At 42.0% G+C, this 22113-nt stretch overlaps 2 protein-coding genes across 5 annotated transcripts in view; one reads left to right on the top strand and one right to left on the bottom strand.

Annotated features, from left to right (window-relative positions):
- The window catches only part of LOC6643383 (myosin light chain kinase, smooth muscle), a 46056-nt gene that overhangs the window by 2465 nt on the left and 21478 nt on the right, over positions 1-22113 (bottom strand). The window contains exons 1-17 of one of the 4 annotated variants that reach the window (XM_023176310.2): positions 19381-21167; positions 18529-19311; positions 17564-18313; positions 15810-17435; positions 13271-13978; positions 13031-13203; positions 12585-12672; positions 10745-12059; positions 10551-10683; positions 9291-9459; positions 6506-6551; positions 5151-6443; positions 4741-5083; positions 1739-2077; positions 1098-1372; positions 180-1037; positions 20-121 (exon numbers count right to left, since the gene is read on the bottom strand). In XM_023176310.2, the coding sequence (XP_023032078.2) occupies positions 20-121; positions 180-1037; positions 1098-1372; positions 1739-2077; positions 4741-5083; positions 5151-6443; positions 6506-6551; positions 9291-9459; positions 10551-10683; positions 10745-12059; positions 12585-12672; positions 13031-13203; positions 13271-13978; positions 15810-17435; positions 17564-18313; positions 18529-19311; positions 19381-21034 (10655 nt within the window). In that variant the 5' untranslated portion in view covers positions 21035-21167. Of the gene's footprint in view, positions 1-19; positions 122-179; positions 1038-1097; positions 1373-1738; positions 2078-2528; positions 2553-4740; positions 5084-5150; positions 6444-6505; positions 6552-9290; positions 9460-10550; positions 10684-10744; positions 12060-12584; positions 12909-13030; positions 13204-13270; positions 13979-15809; positions 17436-17563; positions 18314-18528; positions 19312-19380; positions 21168-22113 lie in introns of those variants that run through there. The other 3 variants (XM_047009730.1, XM_047009729.1, XM_023176311.2) reach the window with 3 other exon arrangements.
- Positions 7619-9285, top strand: LOC6643384. The gene is made up of 3 exons (XM_002066089.3): positions 7619-7878; positions 7940-8136; positions 8191-9285. Exons 1-3 carry the CDS (start codon positions 7751-7753, stop codon positions 9210-9212), a joined length of 1347 nt encoding a protein of 448 aa, XP_002066125.1. The 5' UTR covers positions 7619-7750; the 3' UTR covers positions 9213-9285.

The following is a 22113-nucleotide window of genomic DNA, read 5'->3' as shown; positions in this document are numbered from 1 at the left end:
TATTCAGTTTCCCACTTACACGCAATCAAAGGCCTCATCATCGTAGTCATAATCCGCTCGAGTGATATTCGAAAAGGTTTCCACATCAGAGTCGCCCATGAAAGGCGAAAGCCCCGAGAGTCTACAGAGGGCAAACAAATGAAAAAAACTCTTATGATCTCTTCTCACTCCTCACTCACAGTACGTAACAGATGACGCCTACGCTCCACATATCGGATTGGAAATCGATGGGCTCATAGCCAATTATCTCGGGGGGTATAAATTCAGGTGTACCGAAAAGTACTCGTGTCGGTGCCTTTGTGTCCAGTCGTTGGGCCAGACCAAAGTCAATGATTTTAATTTGATGACTTGTCCGTGTGTGGCACATTATATTCTCGGGCTTGAGATCCAAATGGACTACACTCTGGCTATGCATATAGGCAACACCTTCGCACACTTGACGCAAAAACAAAATGCAATCCATTTCGGTTAAGGTAAAATCATCGGCCACAACGCGCTCGAAGAGTTCGCCTCCAGTTATGTATTCCATTACCATGACAATTTCCCGTTGACTCTCAAAGGACGCAGCCAGCTGAAGTAATTTTGGATGCTGCAGGGAACGCATTATGGAAATCTCATCGAGAACCTTTTGACGATCTCTCGCTTTAATGCATTTGATCACTTTGGCGGCTAAAAGTTGCTCGGGTTGATTGCGTTCCTGCACCTTGTAGACAACACCGAAACGTCCTTTGCCCAATTCTTCAATGATTTCGAAACGTGATTTGAAATCTCCGCCGGATTGTACACATGGGACGGCCCGATCAGGTGTCGAATCGCGTTCTCTCCAACTAATACCTGTGATCTGAACCCATTCGCTTGGCTGACTGGGTGGACTCAAGCCATGGATATTCTCGGCTCTAACGCGGAATCTGTATTGCAAATGGGGTTGAAGATTCTTAACCGTATAGGCCAGAGAGTCCACAACACTGGCCACTTGTTGCCACGTCGATGATGCCATGGCATTTTCCATGTTATCACAGTTCTCCTGCATCTCAATGCTGTGAAAGAATAAAAGAATGTAAATCCAAGAAATTGCGAAACTCTTAAGGGTGACTCACTTAAAGCCCGTGATCATGCATCCGCCATCATAGGGTGGACCACACCAGGCCACTGCCACACGATCCGGTCCCAGGGAGACACTCGGCTGACCACTTGGCGGCTCTGGAGGACCTTCGACAGCAACTGAAGCGGCTGCTGCTTCCACACCGAAATCATTCATTATTTCCACTGTATATTTGCCGCTATCATCCGCCGTGATGTCCGTGATATAAAGCGTGGATTGCTGCGTGGTTGTTCGTATGGTAACATGCGGGCTCTCCACAATGGCATGGGACTAGAGGAGTGTATGAAAAGAGGAGGAGAAGAGATCTCTATAGATTAACCTTCGTCAAAAGCAAAAAACACGTATATTGTACACAAGTTGCTTTTTGCTGTTTGCGGTCAGACGTCAATACCGCAAACTGATCGTGACACAGTCTCCTAGACTGATCTTTGTCGCGTTCACAGAGAGATTGAGAGCTAGATCTAATACCTAAACGTGCCCATAATGAGATGAAGATAGCTTTATTTATACCCAGTCATCTGTCATCTATGGGCTTATGACGTGAGATAAAGAAGTAAGTAATCCCTTGAGCTGGTTTTACCTTAATTGGGTCAGGCCCACAAAGATCTGGCATGGCCAAATCGGATGGAAACTTACCGCCTTATACCAAACGACCTTGGTTTGGCCTGGGTATGGCTCGAAACGTACGCTTAGTCGCACATTGCCACCTATCAGGGCGGTGCAATCTTCGGGGCACGTTAAAATGCAGCTTCTGTTGGTGGGTAGGGAGGCGCAATTGTTGTTGTTGTTGTTGTTGTTGTTATTGATGGGCAATACCAACAAACTTGTATAAGTGCGTGATGTAGGTGTACGTCTTCCTCCAATCCCTTCGCCACGCTGTGGATGTTTCACCTGCAGGCGTACCTCACCGCTTTGAGGCAGTTGCAAGTTCCGCATGCGCAGCAACCGAATGCCGTTCTCTGGATACGACTCCAACTAAAAAGAAGAAAGGGGAATGTATAAATAAGATCTTTCTCTCGACCTCTCTTTCTCCATATATATTTGTATATATGTATGTATGTAGGCACAAGTGTGTCGTCGCTCTGAAGGTTGAGCTAGAACTACTGCCATTGCGGAGAGAGTACACACACTTTAATTAATTGAGGCACCCGATTCTGACGATCGTGACAATGACACTTTAACGATCGCTCTCATTTTCATTGGAGCAAAACACAAAAGCGACAACTGTTTTACATGCGACGACGACGACGACCCAGAACCCCAAACCCCCCAACCCCCACACTAACCATCTCTTTCACTGTCTTTCTCTTGGCCTATGTTTACACATGTTTTGTGTGTGTGTTAGGCGTTGTTGAGGTATTTTATCTATATACACATGTAACCGATATCGATAGTAGTACTTATGCCCGATCTTATCTAATTTTACCTGCGACATTTTGCCCTCTTCCTCGGAGGGGGGATCTCTACTATGTGAATGGTGTTGCGCCTTGCTTGAATGCCGCTGAGCGAATGATTTTTGTCTTTTTCTCTGTTTTTTAAGCTATACTTATTATTAATGCTTCTCCTCCGTTTGGTAACGTCGACGGCGACGCGACGCGTCACTGAAATCGTTTGGCATGCAGCTCACATTCATTGGTATTTTTATTTTTTTGGATTCGTTTTTGTTGTTTTCAATTTTTATGTGTTATTATTATTGTTTTCTCTGGCATATATCAAGGTGTGAATGAGAGGCAGACCCGGCTGCTGGACCTGGAGTTGGAATGGAGTTGGCACTGGAGAGATTGTTTGCCTTAGGTGACAATGACAGAGACAGAGACAGAGACTGAGACTGAGAAGTGGCAATGTGAAGAGCCGCCCAATTGGGGCCAAATCGTTCGAGGAGGAAACTTATGTAAATTTAAATGTCATTTGTTTTTAAATCTTATGAAAAGTGATGAAGGGTACATTTGTTTACACATTGAGTATGTATGAAACGGTCAAGGAAAAGCATTGAAAAGCATTAAAGGTTACTAAAAGTAGAATTTATTATAAATTTTCAACATAAATATTATCATAATTAAGTAGACTAAAGTGGCAATTTTTCGTAAATCTATCTGTAAGTTCAACAGCCAAAAGAAGAGAAATTTCAAATTTTAAACAATTTACAAATACGATATGTAAACAATAAAAAGAGAAGATTATTTCTTTCTTTCTTAATAAACAAATACTTTAAACATTTTTTTAATCACATACATTAGCAAAACTAAAATTCGTATAAATTGTTATTAACTATGTCTAAAATGAATTTAAACTCAACCAAAATAAAATAAATAAAAAATAAATATTTTGTCAAATCTTTCATATCAAATGAAGTTTATAAATTAATTTTATAATGGGAATAACTAAATGATTTTATAATTTTTAACACTTTTTAAACCGAAATATGTTAGCAACATAGAAAACAATTGAAGAGTAATAAAGAATTCTTTAATAATTTTAGGAATTATTTTTTATGAATTTAATGAGTTGAGGAAAAAGTTTAGATCTAGACAAAAAAAAAGGGAATGTTTACTTCAAAGTATTATGGCTTGAATGGAAATTGGTAATAAAAAGTTTTTAGATAGGTGATAAAAAACGCTTCACAAAACAAAACAAAATAAATAATTCATTAAAGGAGAGCAAAGAAATTAATTCTTTAACAAACTTGATATAAAATTTGTGATTGAAGAAATTTTAAAAGAATAAATATAATAACTAATAATCGAACACTGCAAAAACTTTTTAACCAAAATTAAGAAGTCTGAACTTGTTCATTGAAGCAATGAACAGGATATTTTTTTAAAACCGACGAAATTTCAGAATTCTTTTTTTTACCCCCCATTTATTTAAAACTTTAAAACTATATATCACAAATTCTCCTATTGGTCCCAGAAATATCAAATTTGTTTTTCAACGAACATTTTAACTTGAATTATTGAAGGTATAACACTGAGGAATATGATCAAAGTCTCTGATTTTCACTATAGTAGACTTATGCAAATTATTCTGAATTCCACTTAAAGTTTTAAGTGCATATGCTTATATCTATCCTGACATAAAGAGAACCTGATACATCTTAAATGTTCAAAGCTTAAAAATTCAAAAATTTTAAAATTTTTTATGGTTCAAAAATAAGTTTAAGGTTTATAAGTTTTTTTTTAAATTCAAAATTTTTTAAAACAAAAACTAAACTTTATATATATTCGATAAAGTTTCAAACAGTTTGACAAAAATCAAGAGAACTTATAATTTTAAAGGAAAATATTTTTTACAAATTTGTAGAATCAAGAAACGAACGAAAATTTCAATAATTTTTTAAGTTTTATCTTTCAATTAAAAACCTGTTAAGGAGGAAAAAGTTATGACAACTCACAATGAATTTATCTATTTTGACATAGTTAATTAAAATCTTTTTGTGTATGAACTGATAAAGTCATTTTAGGTGAGTTCATTACCATAAAGATATTATCTTATGAGTTAATCATTCTATATCTTAGTCAGCACTACAAGCTGATATGCTAAATACATCAAGTCATGTGTTAATTAAAGGGCATTGAAAGTGCGTGATAACCACAAAAGTGAGTATTGGGAATTTCTATATTTTTGGGCCTCATACTCACCGTCATGTTAAGTGAGTCATCTTCGATGAGTTTTCCATTGAGAAACCATTCGGCTTCCGCTTGGCAGGGATAGACGCGGGCATAGTAGACGGCCTCCCCGCCCGCTCCGCAGACCACTGGGAGAGGAGACTTGAGCAATTGTATGCTCTCTTCGGCATCGCTGTCAGTCAGATCGCGTTCCAGCACACAGAGTTCGCCGCTGCTTGTGCAGTCGCATTCGCAGTCGACGTCACTGCCATCTGAGGCGGACTGGCTAAACACCTGACAGGTGTAGCACCCCGAATCAATATCGAAGGCATCGTTGATACGCAGGGCCAGTAAACCATTGCCATGATCGATGTAACTGTGTGTGAAAATTGTAATGAAAAAGTTTTGACCATTGGCTGAGAGTGTTTTGATTTCGAACTTACTTGAACTCTGCGCCATCGGGAATGATCTCTCCGTTGCGCCTCCACACATAATAGTATGGCTCGCTGCAGTCTATTTCACAGCACAGATCAATGATCTCACCCTCCACAGCTCTGGTTATTTCGGGCAGAGGTTCCACTATGCTGGCTGGCAGTCTGACAATATCAATGTCCGACCCGTAAAACTTGATGCTCGTAGATGTAATCAAAGGATCATGATCGGGGCCACTTATGATGCATGTGTAAATGCCCTCATCGTCGTGGGTGACATTATCGACAATGAGGAACGCCTCATTTTGCTCGACAACAATGTGCACCCGGTCGGAGGGCTCCAGTTCCTCATTGTTGTGATAGAATCTTACGGAGGGAACAGATGAACCACGATAACCTGTGGCCAGAGCCATGCGTCCACCAATGGCTGTCGAGGGACCCATTATACGCCTATGTAGATAGGCATTTCTTCGGGACGAGGATGCTCTGACACTTCGCACAGATGGGGATTTGGAGTAGCGGGAGCTGCGTATGACATCCAATCGAGCGGTGGCCTCTATGCGTCCGAAATCATTTTCCAAGGTGATCCGATAGAGACCAGCATCTTCAAAGCCGACTTCATCGATTTCAATGAAGCGAAGATCATCCACTTCCTTAACAGCTATGCGGCCAGTGGGCGTGACTATCAAGCCGTCTTTATCCCAGGTAGCCCAGGGCGTGGGATGACCAGCTATAGCACACTGGAAGCGTACGCTCTCGCCCTCCTCGACAACCCGATTGTAAGGAATGGCCAGGAATTTTGGAGCTGTGATGGCATGGCGTCCATCGCTACGTCGTCGTTCCACCAATCCGCCGCTTAAGTCGATGCTGCTGTGCCTATAGGACAAACGCATAGGAGAGAAACTGCGGTTTGGTGTTGAACGGGGCGTCGAACGGGGCGTGGAGTGGGCGGAAAGCAGACCACTGGGACGCGCCAATTGTCGACTGAGCATATTCTCTTTTTCCTCCGGCACATCGACAATAATGCAGGCCGATGAAAGAGATCGTCCAACTGAGTTCTTGGCCACGCATGTGTATTCGCCCTCATCCTCTGGGTATACTCGAGGTATACTCAAAGTCGCCTTTACGCCATCAAAAGACATTACATAATCCTTGTTGTCGCTGGGCACAACACGACCGTCCTTTTCCCAAATGATGAATGGTTCGGGCATAGCCTCCACATGGCACTCCAGGGAAATTGCATCGCCATCGCAGCAACGCAAATTTCTCAGGTTACGGATGAAACGTGGAAGAGTTTCAATATTTCTATGAAAGAGGATAAAATTTACATAATCAGCAAGTTTGATATTAGTACTTTACAAACTTACCCATGTCTCGTGTGGACCTTGTCCATCCGTCTATTTGTAAGTATATCTGTTGTAATATAAGCAAATAAAATCAAAAGTAAGTAAATTACGCGCCAATTAATCGATTTCTTACATTTCTCATCGGAACTCATTTTGAGACGTGCAATTTAACATTAAAAAATATTAAATAGCTAAAAACCTGGCTAAAGTAAGATTTAGTGCTGCCAGCCTGTTTTTTTTTTTTTTTTGGGCGCGTAGTTTGAACTGTGTATAATTATGTTTCCACACAACTTGGTTTCATGAAACCGGAAGTATTCGGCTGCCAGAGTGTGCATATACTGAGCCATATTTGAAATCCAGGAATATTCGAATGCTTTGGCAGCCGAAAATTTTGCTTTAAGTTAAATTCTATTTACGATTATAACTTGGACCGATTATTATGAAAACTGGGATTTATATATATTTTAAGAAACGAATACTATATAAAATGTACATACATAAATACTTCACTCGGATTGAATATTTGTAATTTCCGTGAGCTAATTATATTATTTTCTACAGTGACTTATTAAAGGTCATCGAACGTGTATGTGATAAATTTGACTGCTGATTTGATCTGCATCACAGAGGAAATCAAACACTTAATATATGGACCTTGCGGAGTTTTCAATTAGAATTGGCCTTTAATGGTCAACAGTAAAAGTTCTAAGCTATTGTTTGTTTGTTGGTTTTTTAAACAATCATGGGGAATTCGGCTGCCAGAGCAGCTGTATACTGAACTATATTTTCTTCTATGAAATCAAAAAGTATTGTAAACTGAACATTATTTTCGTTTCAAAAAGCCCGCGTATTTCTGTGTCAACTGCATGTGAAATGTGGCGTCTGGCAGCCCATATTAACGTCATTCCCAACACTATCTCAAAAATGGAAAGCTATTTTATAGCCGGGAACAGCTCTTTTTGGCTACGATCCAACTAAAAATATAAATATGATTTGTTGCTAATTTAACAAAAACTGCGCAATAAACGCAATTTATCCCTTTCGTTTTATACAATGGCTGTTTTGGGCCCAAGTAGCAAATGTAAATATTAAATTTGTTTATTTTTTCACCGTTCAAAAGGTGGCAGCACTGTCTAGAACACATTGCTAATCAGCTGTTTTTCGCGCTCAAATAATTGGCAATTGGTGTTAAATTCAACGGAATATAATTCAAATATTATCGCGAAATATTCTTGCTTAATGCAAGGAAACGAGATTTGATAGATCATGACGGGCCTAATTATTGTGTCCATGGACTTGGATCCTGGTTACCGCAAAGCAAATGTCCATACTCTGCCAGCGCTTACCAGCCCAATGGTTTTTAATTTTTGCCTGGGCAGCAACGCCAAAGAAATGTAAGCAATAGAACGACAAATATGTACAACAATAATTCTAAATACTTTTCTTTCTTTGCAGATCGACAACAGATAAAAACGATTTATTAGTGGATTATGTCCAAGTACGCCGACAAGGCGGATGCTGCGAATTGAAGGCTTTGATATTTTCCTCCTCCAATTTTGCAAACACCGGAACTCATGCCAATGTAGAACTTAAAATAGTGGAAACGCAGCGAATCATAGAACATGGGCAATGTAGTCTTTGCCCAAATGCAGGTAAATGCACAACAAGCAATAAGTGGCCAACAATTTAATGGAATTTCTTTACAGGATGCTGTACCCATATAGTGACATTCGTATTCTGGCTTTTACATAAGAGTTCAGAGCAGAAACCGACAGCTTTAGTGGAATATTGGGGACATGAACTGGAAACACTGGTCCAGCCCGCTCCGACAAAACTCCTGCAGATATGCGATATGATACCCAAAGACGAGATACGCCTTGAGGCCGAGTTGGACCCCCAGGAGGGATATGGCCAGGCATTCTTGGAATCTGTTCTTGATGAATTGGCCATTTGTGGACGGGACTCGGCCCTGTTTCGACAATGTGTCGATGCTGAGGATGAATTCGAACCTATATTTATACACCATGCATTTTTGAAAGCTTTGGAATTTAACATAGTCGATGTTCCCAGTTTGGTGATGCACATGGAATTGCAGGCACAAGCTGGTCTCTTTGATAAGCTCAGCGAGATAACAAAAACTCAATATAAATCCCAGCTCTGGTTGGAGGTGCAGTATATGCGAATACGTTGCTCCATGATGCACTTGATTGCCACACGCAAAACGCCCGAAGACGATGAGAAAATATTTCAAATGCTTTTCTGCAAGGGTCGCGATAAGAATCTTGATGAACGCATCCAGCAGAAGCAACACAAACGTTTCATACTTAAGCAAACGGAGAAATTAGAGAACAAAAAATATACCGAATGTGGTCTGCTCTTGCATGAAAGTTATCCTTTCCTATGCGGAGCTCCGGATGGGATTACAGATGATCATTTGGTTGAAATTAAATCACCAAAAACCGATGAGGATTTTGAAAAGTATTTGGAATCTGGCGAATCAATTGCCCCGAAATATATGGCCCAAATACAAATACAAATGTTTTTGGCCAATATAAAGAAGGCTCTATACTGTGTCTTGAGTCCAACATTCGAAACAAGTGGTGCCCTTCATTATGTCTGGGTACAGGCCGATCCGGAATTCGTAAATAGCCTCTTGACCATGGCCGAAGACTTTTGGGGAAAATATGTTTTCCCACGACTCATTAACATTTATCCACAAATCACATGAGTGTGAGGAGTCTCTTAACACCCTAACAAACCTTTCTAGTCAATAAATATATAAAAACAAAATGTAAACTATACTTACCTTTGGCAAATATTTGTAAAGATATTACAGCCTTGGCCTCGCCATGACAATTGTTGGCTATAATTGAATATGTTCCGGTGAAATCTAATTTGGCACTTGGAATCTCTAAACGATATTCAGGTCCCTCGCCAATGCGTCGAAAATGTGGAGCGTCTTTATAGTATTCCGGCTGCAAAAATTAAGAACAGGTGAACACACAGGTAAGTGAGTCCAAGGTCACTTTTTTCAAGTTGAATTATAAGGATTAATAACGCGGCTGTCACAGCGAATGATTCACAACTTGTCTTGTCTGTCTGTCTGATCTCTGATGTAAAATGAGGCTGACGATGCTGTTGCTGCCAATGCATTGGTTGTTGTTGTTGTATAACGCTTTTGCCCATATAAGTACAAAATTGAATTGAATTTCAAATTTTGTGTTTATGTCGTTAGAAACTGGTTGATGGTGGCCACCCTGACCTCCTGCTTCCTGACAACGACGCACGATTTGTGGCTTAATAATTTTGTATTTTTTTTCTCTAGTTTTTTAACATGTTTTTCAGTCTTTTTTTTAGTTGATATTTTCCCTTTTTGGTTCGTAATTGTTTTGGCTGTTATTTGATATGGGTTGAACTTGAATTAGCGTTTGACAGCGAATCACAGCAAATCGTTTTTTTTTTTTTAAGATCTGTATGTTGACCACGTTAGTTGGTTATTCTATTGTATAACTTGACTAACATGACGCATTTAGTTGGTAATTTGAGTTGCATTATTATTAACTCGTTGTTGTTGTTGTTGTTGTTATGTGTGCTCTGTTTTGTACCTTTTTCAATTAGGTTTTTACTTCATATATGTATACACTTTGTTCGCTTTAAAAACGGATCAATTGTTTTAAAATCTATCCGAAACACGAGCAACTGCAAAGAAAATACGCAACGCACTAAACTTATTAATCCCACAAGAGTTGGCTATTTATATTGAATTGAATTATGGCGGAAATCGGAATTGGAAAGTGTTTTTGTTTTTCAAATTGAATTCTCTCACTTCCTGAGGGCTGAACACAGCCCACATTGGCCCACCTAAACTTGAGTTTATATTTGAATTGTTATCGCAACGAGATCCAGAACTGAAACGAGACTTGCGACCCACATTTGCTGATGTTGTAAATGCAACTGATTGGTATTGCGCTTGCGTTGCCGCCGCCGCCGCAGCTGCAATTTGATTCTCGTCTCTAATGACGTCACAAAAGTTTTTTATAAGCTCGTAAATTGTTGTTGTACTTACATTGAGAAAATCGCGCAGCCAAACCACTTCGGGCTTGGGATCGCCAACAACTTCACAGAATATGATGACATTATCACCCTCATAGGCCTCACTTGAACGTGGTTTGACCACAAAGAGCGGCTCCTTGGAATAACTACAAGAATTTAAAATGGAATTCATAACAAAGAAATATTAAGTTGAACAAGTTTACGTACGGCATATCGTTGGTCTTAATGGTGGGTATTTCCAATGCTCTTGGTGGTGACCCTTCATTCTCTTCAATGGCCACACGGCAAATGGTCTCCACTTTGCCCACCACATTGGAGGCAACACAAACATAAATGCCAGCATCTCGTATTGTTGCATCAGCAATAATTAGTTCCACAAATCCATTGGAATCCAGGGTGGCAGTGAGACGGCGACTTGGACGTAAACGCATGCCATTACGATGCCAGGTGACACCAACAGATGGATAGGCCTCAACTTTGGTCGATAGACGTATTTCCGAACCCTCGCGGAACATATAGATAGGATCGAGGGGCACATAGAAATCGGGTGAGATATAGGCACGTATGCCCTTGTCCACAACCAAAGTGGAGTGGCAGGATACAGAGCCCAGTTCATTTTTGGCCAAGCAAGTATAATTGCCGCTATCATCGAGCGTTGTGGCTGCAATTTCCAAGGTGAAGAACTGACCATCCGATGAGATTAGATGTCTTCTATCGCTGTTGATGATTTGCTGATCCTTATACCACAATATTTCTGGCTGTGGATAGCCGACTATTTGGCATGTAAGACGCACTGGGTAAGTCACTTGCACACGGCGATCCCTCAAACGCATGGTGAAAATGGGCAAAGAGTCACCCACATCTGCCGCATTGCGTCCATGGGCGATTTCTTTCAAGCGTGAGTCAGCCTCGTATAAACGTGGATCGGAGACAACTTGTAGACGTGCAAATGTAGAGACACGCCCCTTGGCATTTGTAGCCTCACAGGTATAGCGACCCGAATCCAATTCGCTTACTGTCGTTATGGTCAAAGCGCAGGTGGAACCAATTTGTCGTATTTTGACCCGCTCTGAGCTGCTGCTCAACTGAATGCCATCCTTATACCAAGTGACTTGTGGTCTTGGAGCGCCACGCATATTACATTGCAGGGTGAACGAAGAGCCGAGCAATGCTTTCACCTGACCAGGTAGAATTTTCACAAACTCTGGTAGACATTCGACGCCGCCCACCTGCAGAGGGGAACTTGTTTGCACCGCTGGACCCCAGCCATAGCGATTCTTGGGCGTTACACGGAAATGGTATTCCAAATTTGGTTTCAAATTGAAAGCATCGAAAGAGTTAATCGGACTTAGACCCAATTCACGCCAATAGGCGCCACCCTCATGACCAAGGATCCAGGATTCCACCTTGTAGGCTATAACTGGAGCCGAATTGCCACTCACCGGCTTGCCCCACGACAGAGAGATGTGTGTGGGTCCGGAATCGACAACCAACGGTTCAGTCGATATGCAACCTGGTGGGTCTATAAACAAAATCATATATGTACATATTTAGGCAAAAAGTCAAGGAAACAGTTTGGAATTCTATTTAAGGCATTTAACCATCCAATCAAACTCATTACGCCCCGGAGAATTCATTTTTTATTTTTGTTTTTTTCTTGTTTTCACTACGTAAATGTATAAGCTGGATTGCTGTGCTTTATATAATACATTATATTCGATAAAATATGATAAATAAAATAAAGTAGTAAAAGTAAAAATAATGTCAATCGTTCAGGAAAATACTAACAAAAGATAAAGATAAATACACGAATTCGTATTTCTCACAGGAAATTTCTTGATTTGGTCGTTTGTATATATAGCGCTGAATATCGGAACGATCTGCAAAAAGTATACAGTGCCAGCAACAATGAGATAAAAGTGTGGTAAAACTGTGACATTTAACATGAACGGACAACGCAAGGATACTAGGAAAAACGGAAAATCTCTTCACAAACACACACAAACAGACACACACATGAAAAATTCCCCATGGAATTCACACTCACCTCGGAAATAGGTTGTATCACTGTAACTGTCCAAGGGTAGACCCCATCGTGGTTGGGTTGGCGTTTCGGATCGTGTGCGCGGGTTTACCTATAAATTTTGTAGTCAGAACGATGTTATTATATTGCTTTTTGAGTGAACACATAGAGTAGAGTTAGCAGGAAGCCAAGACTGAGGATTAAAAGTATCTAAATTTTGGCATAGGCGAAAGGTTTTTCAAAATTTTCTTTTTTTCTTTTGGCAAAACGAAAATGAATATGTATATAATATGTAGAGTTAATTAATAAGCTTTAAGCTAAGCTTTCTTTCTTTTTCGGTATTTTAATCTAAGGAGGAAGAGAAAGAAGATAAAGAATTGCGGCAAGTTAATAAGCAGAAGCGTTAAAAAAATATGAACACGCAAACAATTAACACAAAGATTGCCTCCAAAAAATATGTAAGAACCTACCGTTACAGTCACGAATATCCTGTCCGTGCCGTTGTTGTTGCGAGCAACAACAAAGTAGGTGCCCGAATCAGAGATTTGAGCTTGCTGCACTGTGAATCTGGTGTAATCATCGGATACCTCTTTGCTGACCTTATCCGATTGGGTAATGTCCTTAGTGCCTTTCATAAAGGTGACTATTTAAAGATCAAAAAATCAATGACTTAAATGATTCATCTGCCTATCGACTTCATTTGGACTTACGCTTCGGTTTCGGATCGCCTGCAATGCGGAAAGATATGGAGAACGGATCACCGACAGCAATCTTCATTTCAGTATCTGGCCTAGACAGGAATAACGGTGGACGTTCGTCTTTGGTATCGGCAATGGTAACATCAACATTAGCATGAGATTCAATGCGTCCATATGCATTGGATGCACGGCACGTGTATGTGCCCTCCCATTCAGGTGAGGCATTCATAATGGTTAGCGTGTAAACGCCACGATCGGCTAGAGATTTGACATTGGGTCCCTCGACAGCACGGCGATCGCGATACCATTTGACCTCAATGGGCGTGCTTGTCTGCATGAATTCGGCGGAAATGGCAACTGTGCCGCCGTTGCAAACCGTCTGATTGCCCAATGGTGTTAGGAAGTGCGGCTTGTTGGGATCGCGATGGAAGAAACCGTGCGTCTTCTCCAATGTGTAATGTTCACGTCCCTTGAAGTCCACGTGATGGGGCATCTTATTTTCGGCTCCTTCGTTGCGTGCCACACACGAATAGATGCCAGAATCCTTTTCAGTGGGATTACGTATGATCAATTTAGAGTAGCCATCGGCCTGATCCACTTGCTGATATCGGCCCTCGGGCTCGATATATTCATTGCCCTTCATCCATTGAATTTCGGGACGTGGCTGGCCACGTACGCGGCAATCCAGAACTAACTCATTCTCATTAAGAGAATATGTGTCTGCGAAAAAGTAAATATCAATTAGCTAAAAACATGGCCAATAAAAGTTAGAAAAACAAATCAAAAGCAATTAGAACATAAAACGAAAACATAAAAAAATGTGCAAAAAGGCGAAAGTGATGGTAACCCAAAGCTCTTTTTTCCTGGCTTATACCTCGAATTGGCTGCGTAAAAGTACTTGGCATTGTAGCTTCCTTGAAGTGTTTATATACCCGTAGTTGGGCATGAGTTAAACTCTCTCCAAAATCGTTTGTGGCACAGCAAGTATAATTGCCACTATCATCGGCAACTGCGGCGAAGATTTCCAAGGAGGCTTCACCATTCATATAGACAGTCTGATAGCGAGTATCCCTGGGCAATGGTTTGTGGTTCTTTAGCCATTCAATGTGCGTATTCTCATGACCCGAAACAGAGCAAACTAAACGTAAATTGCCTCCCTCGGAGATGGTGCGATCGTGTAGTAATGTATGGAAAAGTGGCTTGGACTGGTCAACACTTCGTAAAATGCGATCGCCAACACGTTGAAGATCTCCATGACCATTTAAATGGCTTGCAGGGCTAATCTGAGACTGCGATTGCGACTGGCTTCGCCATTCTTCACGCTCGTTACTTTGACTAGGTACTGTGATCAATCGTTTCAAATCGCTGGCTCTAATTGTTGTACTGATGGAGTCAATTCTCTCTTCGTGCTCAGCATAGCAGGCAAAGATGCCACAGTCGGATGATATAGGATTTCGTATAACTAGCTTACGCAAACCGCCTGGCTCTTCCAGTGTTTTGTATCGATTGTTGCATATCGAATGATCATCACGCATCCAGCTAATACTTGGACGACCGTGAACATAGCAGCTCAGAACAATTTCATTACGCTGGTCATCATAGGATTCTGAAAGGCGACATAAATTTATTAAATTAATTAGATAACTCGATATAAAGGTAAAGGTTTCACATACCTGTAATTCCACTTGAAAAGCTTTCAGGTAATTGTCCTTTGGACTCGTCCAGTACGCTAAGTTGTCCTGCACTTTCAACGGTCTGTTTGCTATTCTTTACGATACACCGATAGTGGCCACTATCCTCGACTCTAGCATCATAGATTTCCAAACTGATGGCTCCGTTTATATTATAGATCTTATGACGGGCGTCTTTGGTTACACGTTCGTCATCCTTCATCCAATATACATCCTCAATGAAGCCCGTAACATAGCATATCAATTGAGCTTTGTTGCCACTGCCGATTGTCATGGTCTTTAATTTCGTCTCCAGGCTAAGACGCAACTTGGCTTCGCGGGCCTTTGTCTTGGCCAGGGAACTATCAGTGGTCATAGTTCTGCCTGATTCTTCTCGTTTTATATTTTCTTCGACTACATCGATTGGTTTCTTATCAATTATTCTTCCCCTTAAGTAGTCAGAAGTCTGTACAAATTTACTTATTTTCATTTGACCATTTTCGCTTTCAGCATAACAAGTGTAGAGACCAGAATCCTGGGGACCCAAATTCGAAATAATCAATTGCTTGATTCCATCATTTTGCTCGGCATATTGGTATTTAGAACCTTCTATGGGCAGCAATGTATTATCCTTCTGCCAATAGATTTGAGGTTTAGGACTGCCTGACACCTTGCACTCCAAAAAGAGCTGATTATTTTGGGAATGATATGCATCTACAATAAAATAAAAAGTGACAGGCCACAAAACACATAAGACAACATCACAGAACAAATTTGGTATCAAGTTGGGGTTAGTTGACTTAAATTACATATAACTCAAACCAATTTGGACATACAGCTGGACGTACTCCTTCAAAAAAAAACCACAATCAATGTCCCACCTTTAATACCCACAACAAAAGTGGGCGGAATAACCTCAGCTTTACCCGTGCTGTAAACAAAGAGGTTGCAAGTGCTCACTATTTCGTTTTCGGATCCTCTTACTCTCAACGTATATTCTCCGGCATCTTCTTCAGTGACTCCAACCAAGTTCAACCAGGCAATGCCATCTTGCATAGACATTTTGCTCTTGGGTCCGAAAGCAATTGGTTGATCGCCATGGAACCATTTGGCAGTTGGCTCCGGCCCGTCAATGTTGACCATCCACTTTACATTGCTTCCCGAGAGTACAGTCCGGTTAGATAAGAAATTCCTGAAGTACAAACGTTTCCTTAGATCTGGTGGTGCTGGCACTTCTCTCCTCGAGCTCGTCTGCTCTTCTTCGTCGGGCTTTGGTTTCCTGCGCTTCTTCTCGCCGCCCTCACCTGCTTCGCCTTCTGCACCTTCTTCGCCTGCAGCTGCTTCATCTTCTTCAGCTGCTCCTCCTGGACGAGGTGGTCTGCCCTCTCTTGGTGGCGACAATCGTGGTGCCCGTACACGAGGTTCCACAGTCACCATATGCACAATTTCCGTCTTTCCCTCACGATTTTCAGCTTGACAAACATATTTTCCGCTATCCGACTGCTTCGGATGACTAATGAACAGCTCACTTGTGCCGTCTTCGTGATCAACCTGTTGGTATTTATCACTATTCTCAATCTTGACACCATCCTTAACCCATGTGATCGATGGTGTTGGCAATCCACGAACATGTACATCCAACTGGAGTTCGTTGATCTTGCCGTGCAAAGTGTCCTTAATATTGCGCGTAAATGTTGGAGGAACATCGCCTGTTCCGGGGCTTTCATAGACCTCCAATCTACACGAAGTGGAAGCTTCTCCGGTCTCGTCACGACCCCAGCACTTGTACTCGCCATTGTCTTCTACGGTGGCGCTTGTGATTTCTAAGAGACAAAGGCCTTCGCTGTAACGTCCGCGAAGCTTCGGAGAATTTTGGATTTGTTCACCATCTTTGAACCATTTTACTTGAGGTTCCTTTGCATCAAGGAAGCATGATATCTTCACTTTGGAACCCTCGGCTACAACACGATCCCTCATTGAAGTACTGAAATGAATAACAATGTTCTTTTCGCGCCGCTTGCTCGACAAACTAGCCGTATCTGAGGCGTAGTCCGATGCATAGGCCGAAGCACTTTCATCTTCTTCATTCTTCTTGCGGCCTCGACCTTTGCTTCCTTCACCTTCGCTTTCGGCAGCAGCTGGTTCGACTGGTGCTGGTTTCTTTTCAACGGGCTTTTCCACTTCTTTGGGACGCATTAGACTTTTGTCGGCATGGAAAACTCCGTGAATGTTATCCGCAATGTGATGCGCCTTACCCTCGAAGAGCACATAGTGAGAAATCTCCATTTTTCCAGCACGACTCTCGGCCTTGACTACATATTTGCCAGAGTCCTTATTGTCTGGGCGATCGATGAGTAGCTCACAGGTTCCATCTTGGTGTTCAAGAATCTGATAGCGACCACCGCTTTGGATTTCAACGCTGTCCTTAAACCACTGCACCTCTGGTGTAGGTTGACCGCGCACAGCGGTCTCCAAAATCAATTCATTACTGTTGAGATGATAGGTCTCTGATAGATAGCAGAAATAACAACACATGTTACATAAGTTCGGAATGACAAGATTGTTGCACAATGACTAATGGAAGTCATTGCATAATGGTGTCTAATTTTGAACGTCAATGCGTCTGCCTGCTTACCTTTTAGAGAGCGAATGAAGACTGGTTGCACATCCGTATCGACCTTTGGCTGGTAGACATGCAGCAATGCTGAGGTAGTTATCTTACAGAATTCATTCTGCGCAATGATAGTATAGGTGCCCGAATCCTCGGCTTGAGCATTAACAAACTCCAAAACCGCCAAACTGTCACGATTCATGTTGCGGATACGAGGTCCGTACTGAACATTCTGGTCATCTTTTTGCCATTTAATTGTGGGTTCGGGACCTCCAATAACCGCCTGTAACTTGACCTTGGATCCCTCGGCCACATAGCGATTAGACAAATTGACTGTGAAATAAAGCATTTGCTTGGGGCTGGGATCTGGCATCCGGCTGCGACGCTCATAACCACCCTCTCCGCCCGCTGGTTCTTCTTGAACACTCTTCTTCTTCTTGGCCTTGGCCTTGGCCTGGCCATCGGCAGATTCACCTTCCTGCATTGCAGAGAGTACACTCGAACGGCGCGAGTTGTGTGTGGTGTCGACAACAACGGTGTGAGTGGTCGACTGACTGCCCAATTTGTTCTTTGCCGTGCAAACATAGATGCCATTGTCATTCGTCGTTGGTTTGTTTATGATCAGCTCACAGATGCCGTCCAAATGCTCGATTTGTACGATGCGATCGTCAAGCACCACGGGTATCTGATCTTTAGTCCACGAGATTGCGGGACGGGGATTGCCTCGCACCTTCGTGTCGAGAATTAAATCGTTCTGCGATGCATGATACACATCTACATAGATTGTTGCAAATGTACAAGAGAATTAGAAAGCAAATCAATCAATATGTCTATTTTTGTACACGGACGGCCTCAATCGGCGACAATCAACGAGAAAAATGTGTTCATTCGATCTTCTTGTGTTTCGTATTGGTGTGGTGACATGAAAAAAATAGAACCACTGACACACACACACATATTCGAGGACTGGCACAGACATACAGAAATACCTCGCAGGGGTAGGGCGAATATGGGCTCGGATTCATCGCCATCGGCCTGTGCCGCATACACCTTGAAGTAGCAAGACGTTTCGATTTCGCTGAGATCATTTTTGGCTACACACTTGTATACGCCCGAGTCGGCAGAGGTGACATTGCTGATCTCGAGAATGGCTTTGCCCTCTTCGGAAAGATTTTTAATATTTCCACCAACTACGACCCATTTGTCATCCTTCATCCAGCGAGTATTGGGCTCTGGTCCAATGACCGTGGCCACAAACTTAATAGTGGAACCCTCAAGCGCCATACGATCACGCAATTGAGTGGCAAAAGATAGCTTTTGTTTAGCTGGTACCAAAACTTCTGGTTCTTTGGGGGCAGGGCGTAATCGCTGCTGTTCAGCCTCTGCGTCTGCCCGCTTTTGATCCGACTCGGCCTTCGATTTAAGCGCTGCGTCCATAGCCTTCTTGGCCTGCTTCAAGCTGTCCAGTTGGATTCTGTCGCGCGCATGGAAGATGCCAGGAACATGGTAGTGCAGATTTTTGGCGACTTCGACAGTATGATTGATCTGGGCTTCACCACTTGAATTAAAGGCCTTCAGTGTGTATATTCCACCATCCTTATTGCCCGGCTTATAAATAAGCAGTTTACAGACACCGTGCGCCTCTTCCAACATGGTAAATTTGTAGCTGGGCTTCACCTGGAAAGCACCGCGCCACCATGTTATGACAGGTCGGGGTACACCATGAACATGGCACTCAATGGTGAGTTCGTCGTCACGCAAATGATAGTACTCTGTAATGGGGAAAACATATGATCTTAAATATAACTGCGGCCTTATTTATGCAGCCACTAAGCATGTACCTTTGATATACTGAATTGAGGGAGGTTTGGGTTCATCCTTAAACACTTCATAAACGGTAACAATACACGAGGAGGTAACTTCATCGTTTTGATTCGAAATTACACATGAATACTCGCCAGAGTCCAGGATGTTTGTGTTAACAACTTCAAGGACCAGAATGTTGTTGTTATTACTTATCCGGTGAGTGCCATCCCGTTCTAGTTGCCTGCGATCCTTAAACCATTTGGCCGATAACTCTGGCCCATCAACAGCACACGCTAAGCGAACATTCTGACCAGCTTCAACAGTACGGTCGGACAGAAAGTTAATGAACTTCGGCATACGAGCCTGTTCACGACGTCGCTGCCAGTCAGCGTCCCGCTCTTTCTCACTAACACGCTTAGCTATGCTGTACTTGCGCATCTGCATCATGAATTCCTCACCCTCGACAGCGGCAATACGCTGCCAGCGTTCCTCGTCATAAGGATCAGGACGCACAAAGTCGTCGGATGAATCGCTGCCACGTCGCTTTTCAGGCAATGCAGCAACCTCATCCGCCTCTTCATCTTCCTCAGCATCTTCACCTCCGGCTTCTGTGCCAATGTTACTTTGCTCGTCTCCGTAAGCTGTACCGGCCTCAGTGGCTTCGTCACCCTCTCCCTCGACATCCTCATCCTCTTCGGCTTCCGCCTCGGCTTCAGCCTCTTCTAGGGCCCGCTGCTCAGCTTCTAGACGTTCCTCTTCTTCTTTTTCGGCTTTTAGACGCTTCTGGCGTTCTTCAAATGTTTCGCCTTTGGGCTTGGCACGATTGGCCTCTTCTTCAGCGGCTTTTGCTGCAGCCTTAGCCTGCTCCTCCATTTGCAGGACCATTTTACTCTTTTTCGGCGGAGGCTTGGGAGCTGCTGCTTGTTGCTCAAACATTTTCTTGCTGGCCTTTTGACCGCCACCCATTTCAAGTTTCAAGGTCAATTTTGGACTAGGTGATTTTTCCTTCTTGTCCTTTTTCTTTGGAGGTGCCTTCTTTTTGCCTTTCTTCACAGGCTCATCCGATTCATCGAAGTCCACGCTGTCCTCTCGATCTTCAGCACCAAACTCGCCAAATTCATCTGCCTCTCCGGACGGACTTGCCTCCTTGTCAATAGACTTTCGTTGAGTTCGTGGTTTCCGAGCCTTCTTCTCCTTTTTCTTAGGCTTAACTTCCTCAATGAGTTCTTCTTCCTCAACTTCTTCGTATTCTTCAACCACGTAAATAACCTCAACATTCGACACATCCATTACGGCAGCGCGATCAATAACAGACAAATCGGATGTTATATAACGCACGGGTTTTTGCACATCCAATGGCTCGGAGATATCCATTACTAGGGCCCGATCGAAAACGGCAATATTGCATGTCGTTTGACTCTTAATATCCCGTCCTAACTCGAAGGGAGTCTTTTCTTTTTCCTCCCGTTTTAGAAAGGGCGTTATGCTACGCCATGTCGAGGGTGTGGCACTTCGTCGAGTCATGTACAACGTAAACGGTGTCTGACTCCGACCATGAATGGGAGTTGCACTACGGCCGCGTAAACTTCCCGGAGTTGGAGATTTAAGTTTGCGCTTTTTTTGCGTTGGCACTTGCAAAGTTTCCTGGGCTGGCGCAGCCTCCTCAACATCACCGTCCGTTTCACCCATCGTAATAGGGTTCGGTTCTTCTTTGTTTTTTGAAGGGAAAAAGGATTACGTGGGAATAAATGATGCGTAAATGAAAACCGATTAAAATTATATCCGTTCGAGTTGTATATGTATTTATCTGTTATATATAATAAATATATAACCCGCAACGGTTCGATCGAAAGTTTGTTTTTCAGGACGTTAGACGTCCGTTCGATGCAAATGAAGAAACACGACTGATACCGAACGTGGTGAAAAATTCGAAAATACATTCCTTCTCGAATCATTTTGCCAATTAATTGCCAATCCATTGTTATGCTAAGAACAATTTTACGAATTCTCTTTTATTGATCGTCTTCGAACTTCACACAGCTATGTAAATACACACACACAAACACATGCAACGTTGGTTGCCAAAAAATCATTTCTATTTATGTATCTAGATACTGACCACTTTTTTAATTAATGCTAAATGCACAGGCAATACACATAAATGAAATTATATAAAAGAACCAATTCACGACTGTCATTTGAATTCGATTTACTATTTTTAGACGCGTCCACATCTATTTATGTGCACCTAATAAAATTAATGATTTACCCCCAACTTTTAACTCATGACATATTCGCGAACCGAAAGTGAGAGACGATTAGTTAGTCAAGTGAAAATATTGTTGACATGCTACTTCGACATGTACACAAGCATACACTTGCCACTTCCTATATACTAAAATGGGATATATTTTAATTCAATTATCTGAATACATGGCGTTTGCATTTACAAGTTAATATACCCTTGCATAGAGTATGTTAATTTTGATCAGAAATTTGCAGCACAAGCAAGCATAACTGACCCTGTAGGGTATAATAAACACAGTTCCTATTTCTTTAGGCAGACGTCCGTCTAGAAATTGGACTATAATTGTAGATCGGACCACTATAGGATATATGTAGTTATTATTACTTTGACTATATCATTCTGTATAAAGCTGATTGCTTTGGTCTAAATTTACATAGGGCGGTTCTTGGCATAAATTTAACTTTTTAGACATAAAGTTTTTTAACTTTAACGTAGCACAAACGCTTGCAAGGGTATCACA

This window comes from Drosophila willistoni (assembly GCF_018902025.1).
Source record: "Drosophila willistoni isolate 14030-0811.24 chromosome 2L unlocalized genomic scaffold, UCI_dwil_1.1 Seg168, whole genome shotgun sequence".
NCBI lineage: Eukaryota > Metazoa > Arthropoda > Insecta > Diptera > Drosophilidae > Drosophila > Drosophila willistoni.
Note: the sequence above shows the minus strand (reverse complement) of the source record. Positions and strands in the feature narration are given on the sequence as shown.

Bases quoted from the DNA above. Each gene is read 5' to 3' on its own strand.
- LOC6643384 (XM_002066089.3), top strand. From the start codon at position 7,751: ATGACGGGCCTAATTATTGTGTCCATGGACTTGGATCCTGGTTACCGC. The intron at 7,879-7,939 runs GTAAGCAATAGA...CTTTCTTTGCAG, and splicing joins GGCAGCAACGCCAAAGAAAT to ATCGACAACAGATAAAAACG. The intron at 8,137-8,190 runs GTAAATGCACAA...ATTTCTTTACAG, and splicing joins TAGTCTTTGCCCAAATGCAG to GATGCTGTACCCATATAGTG.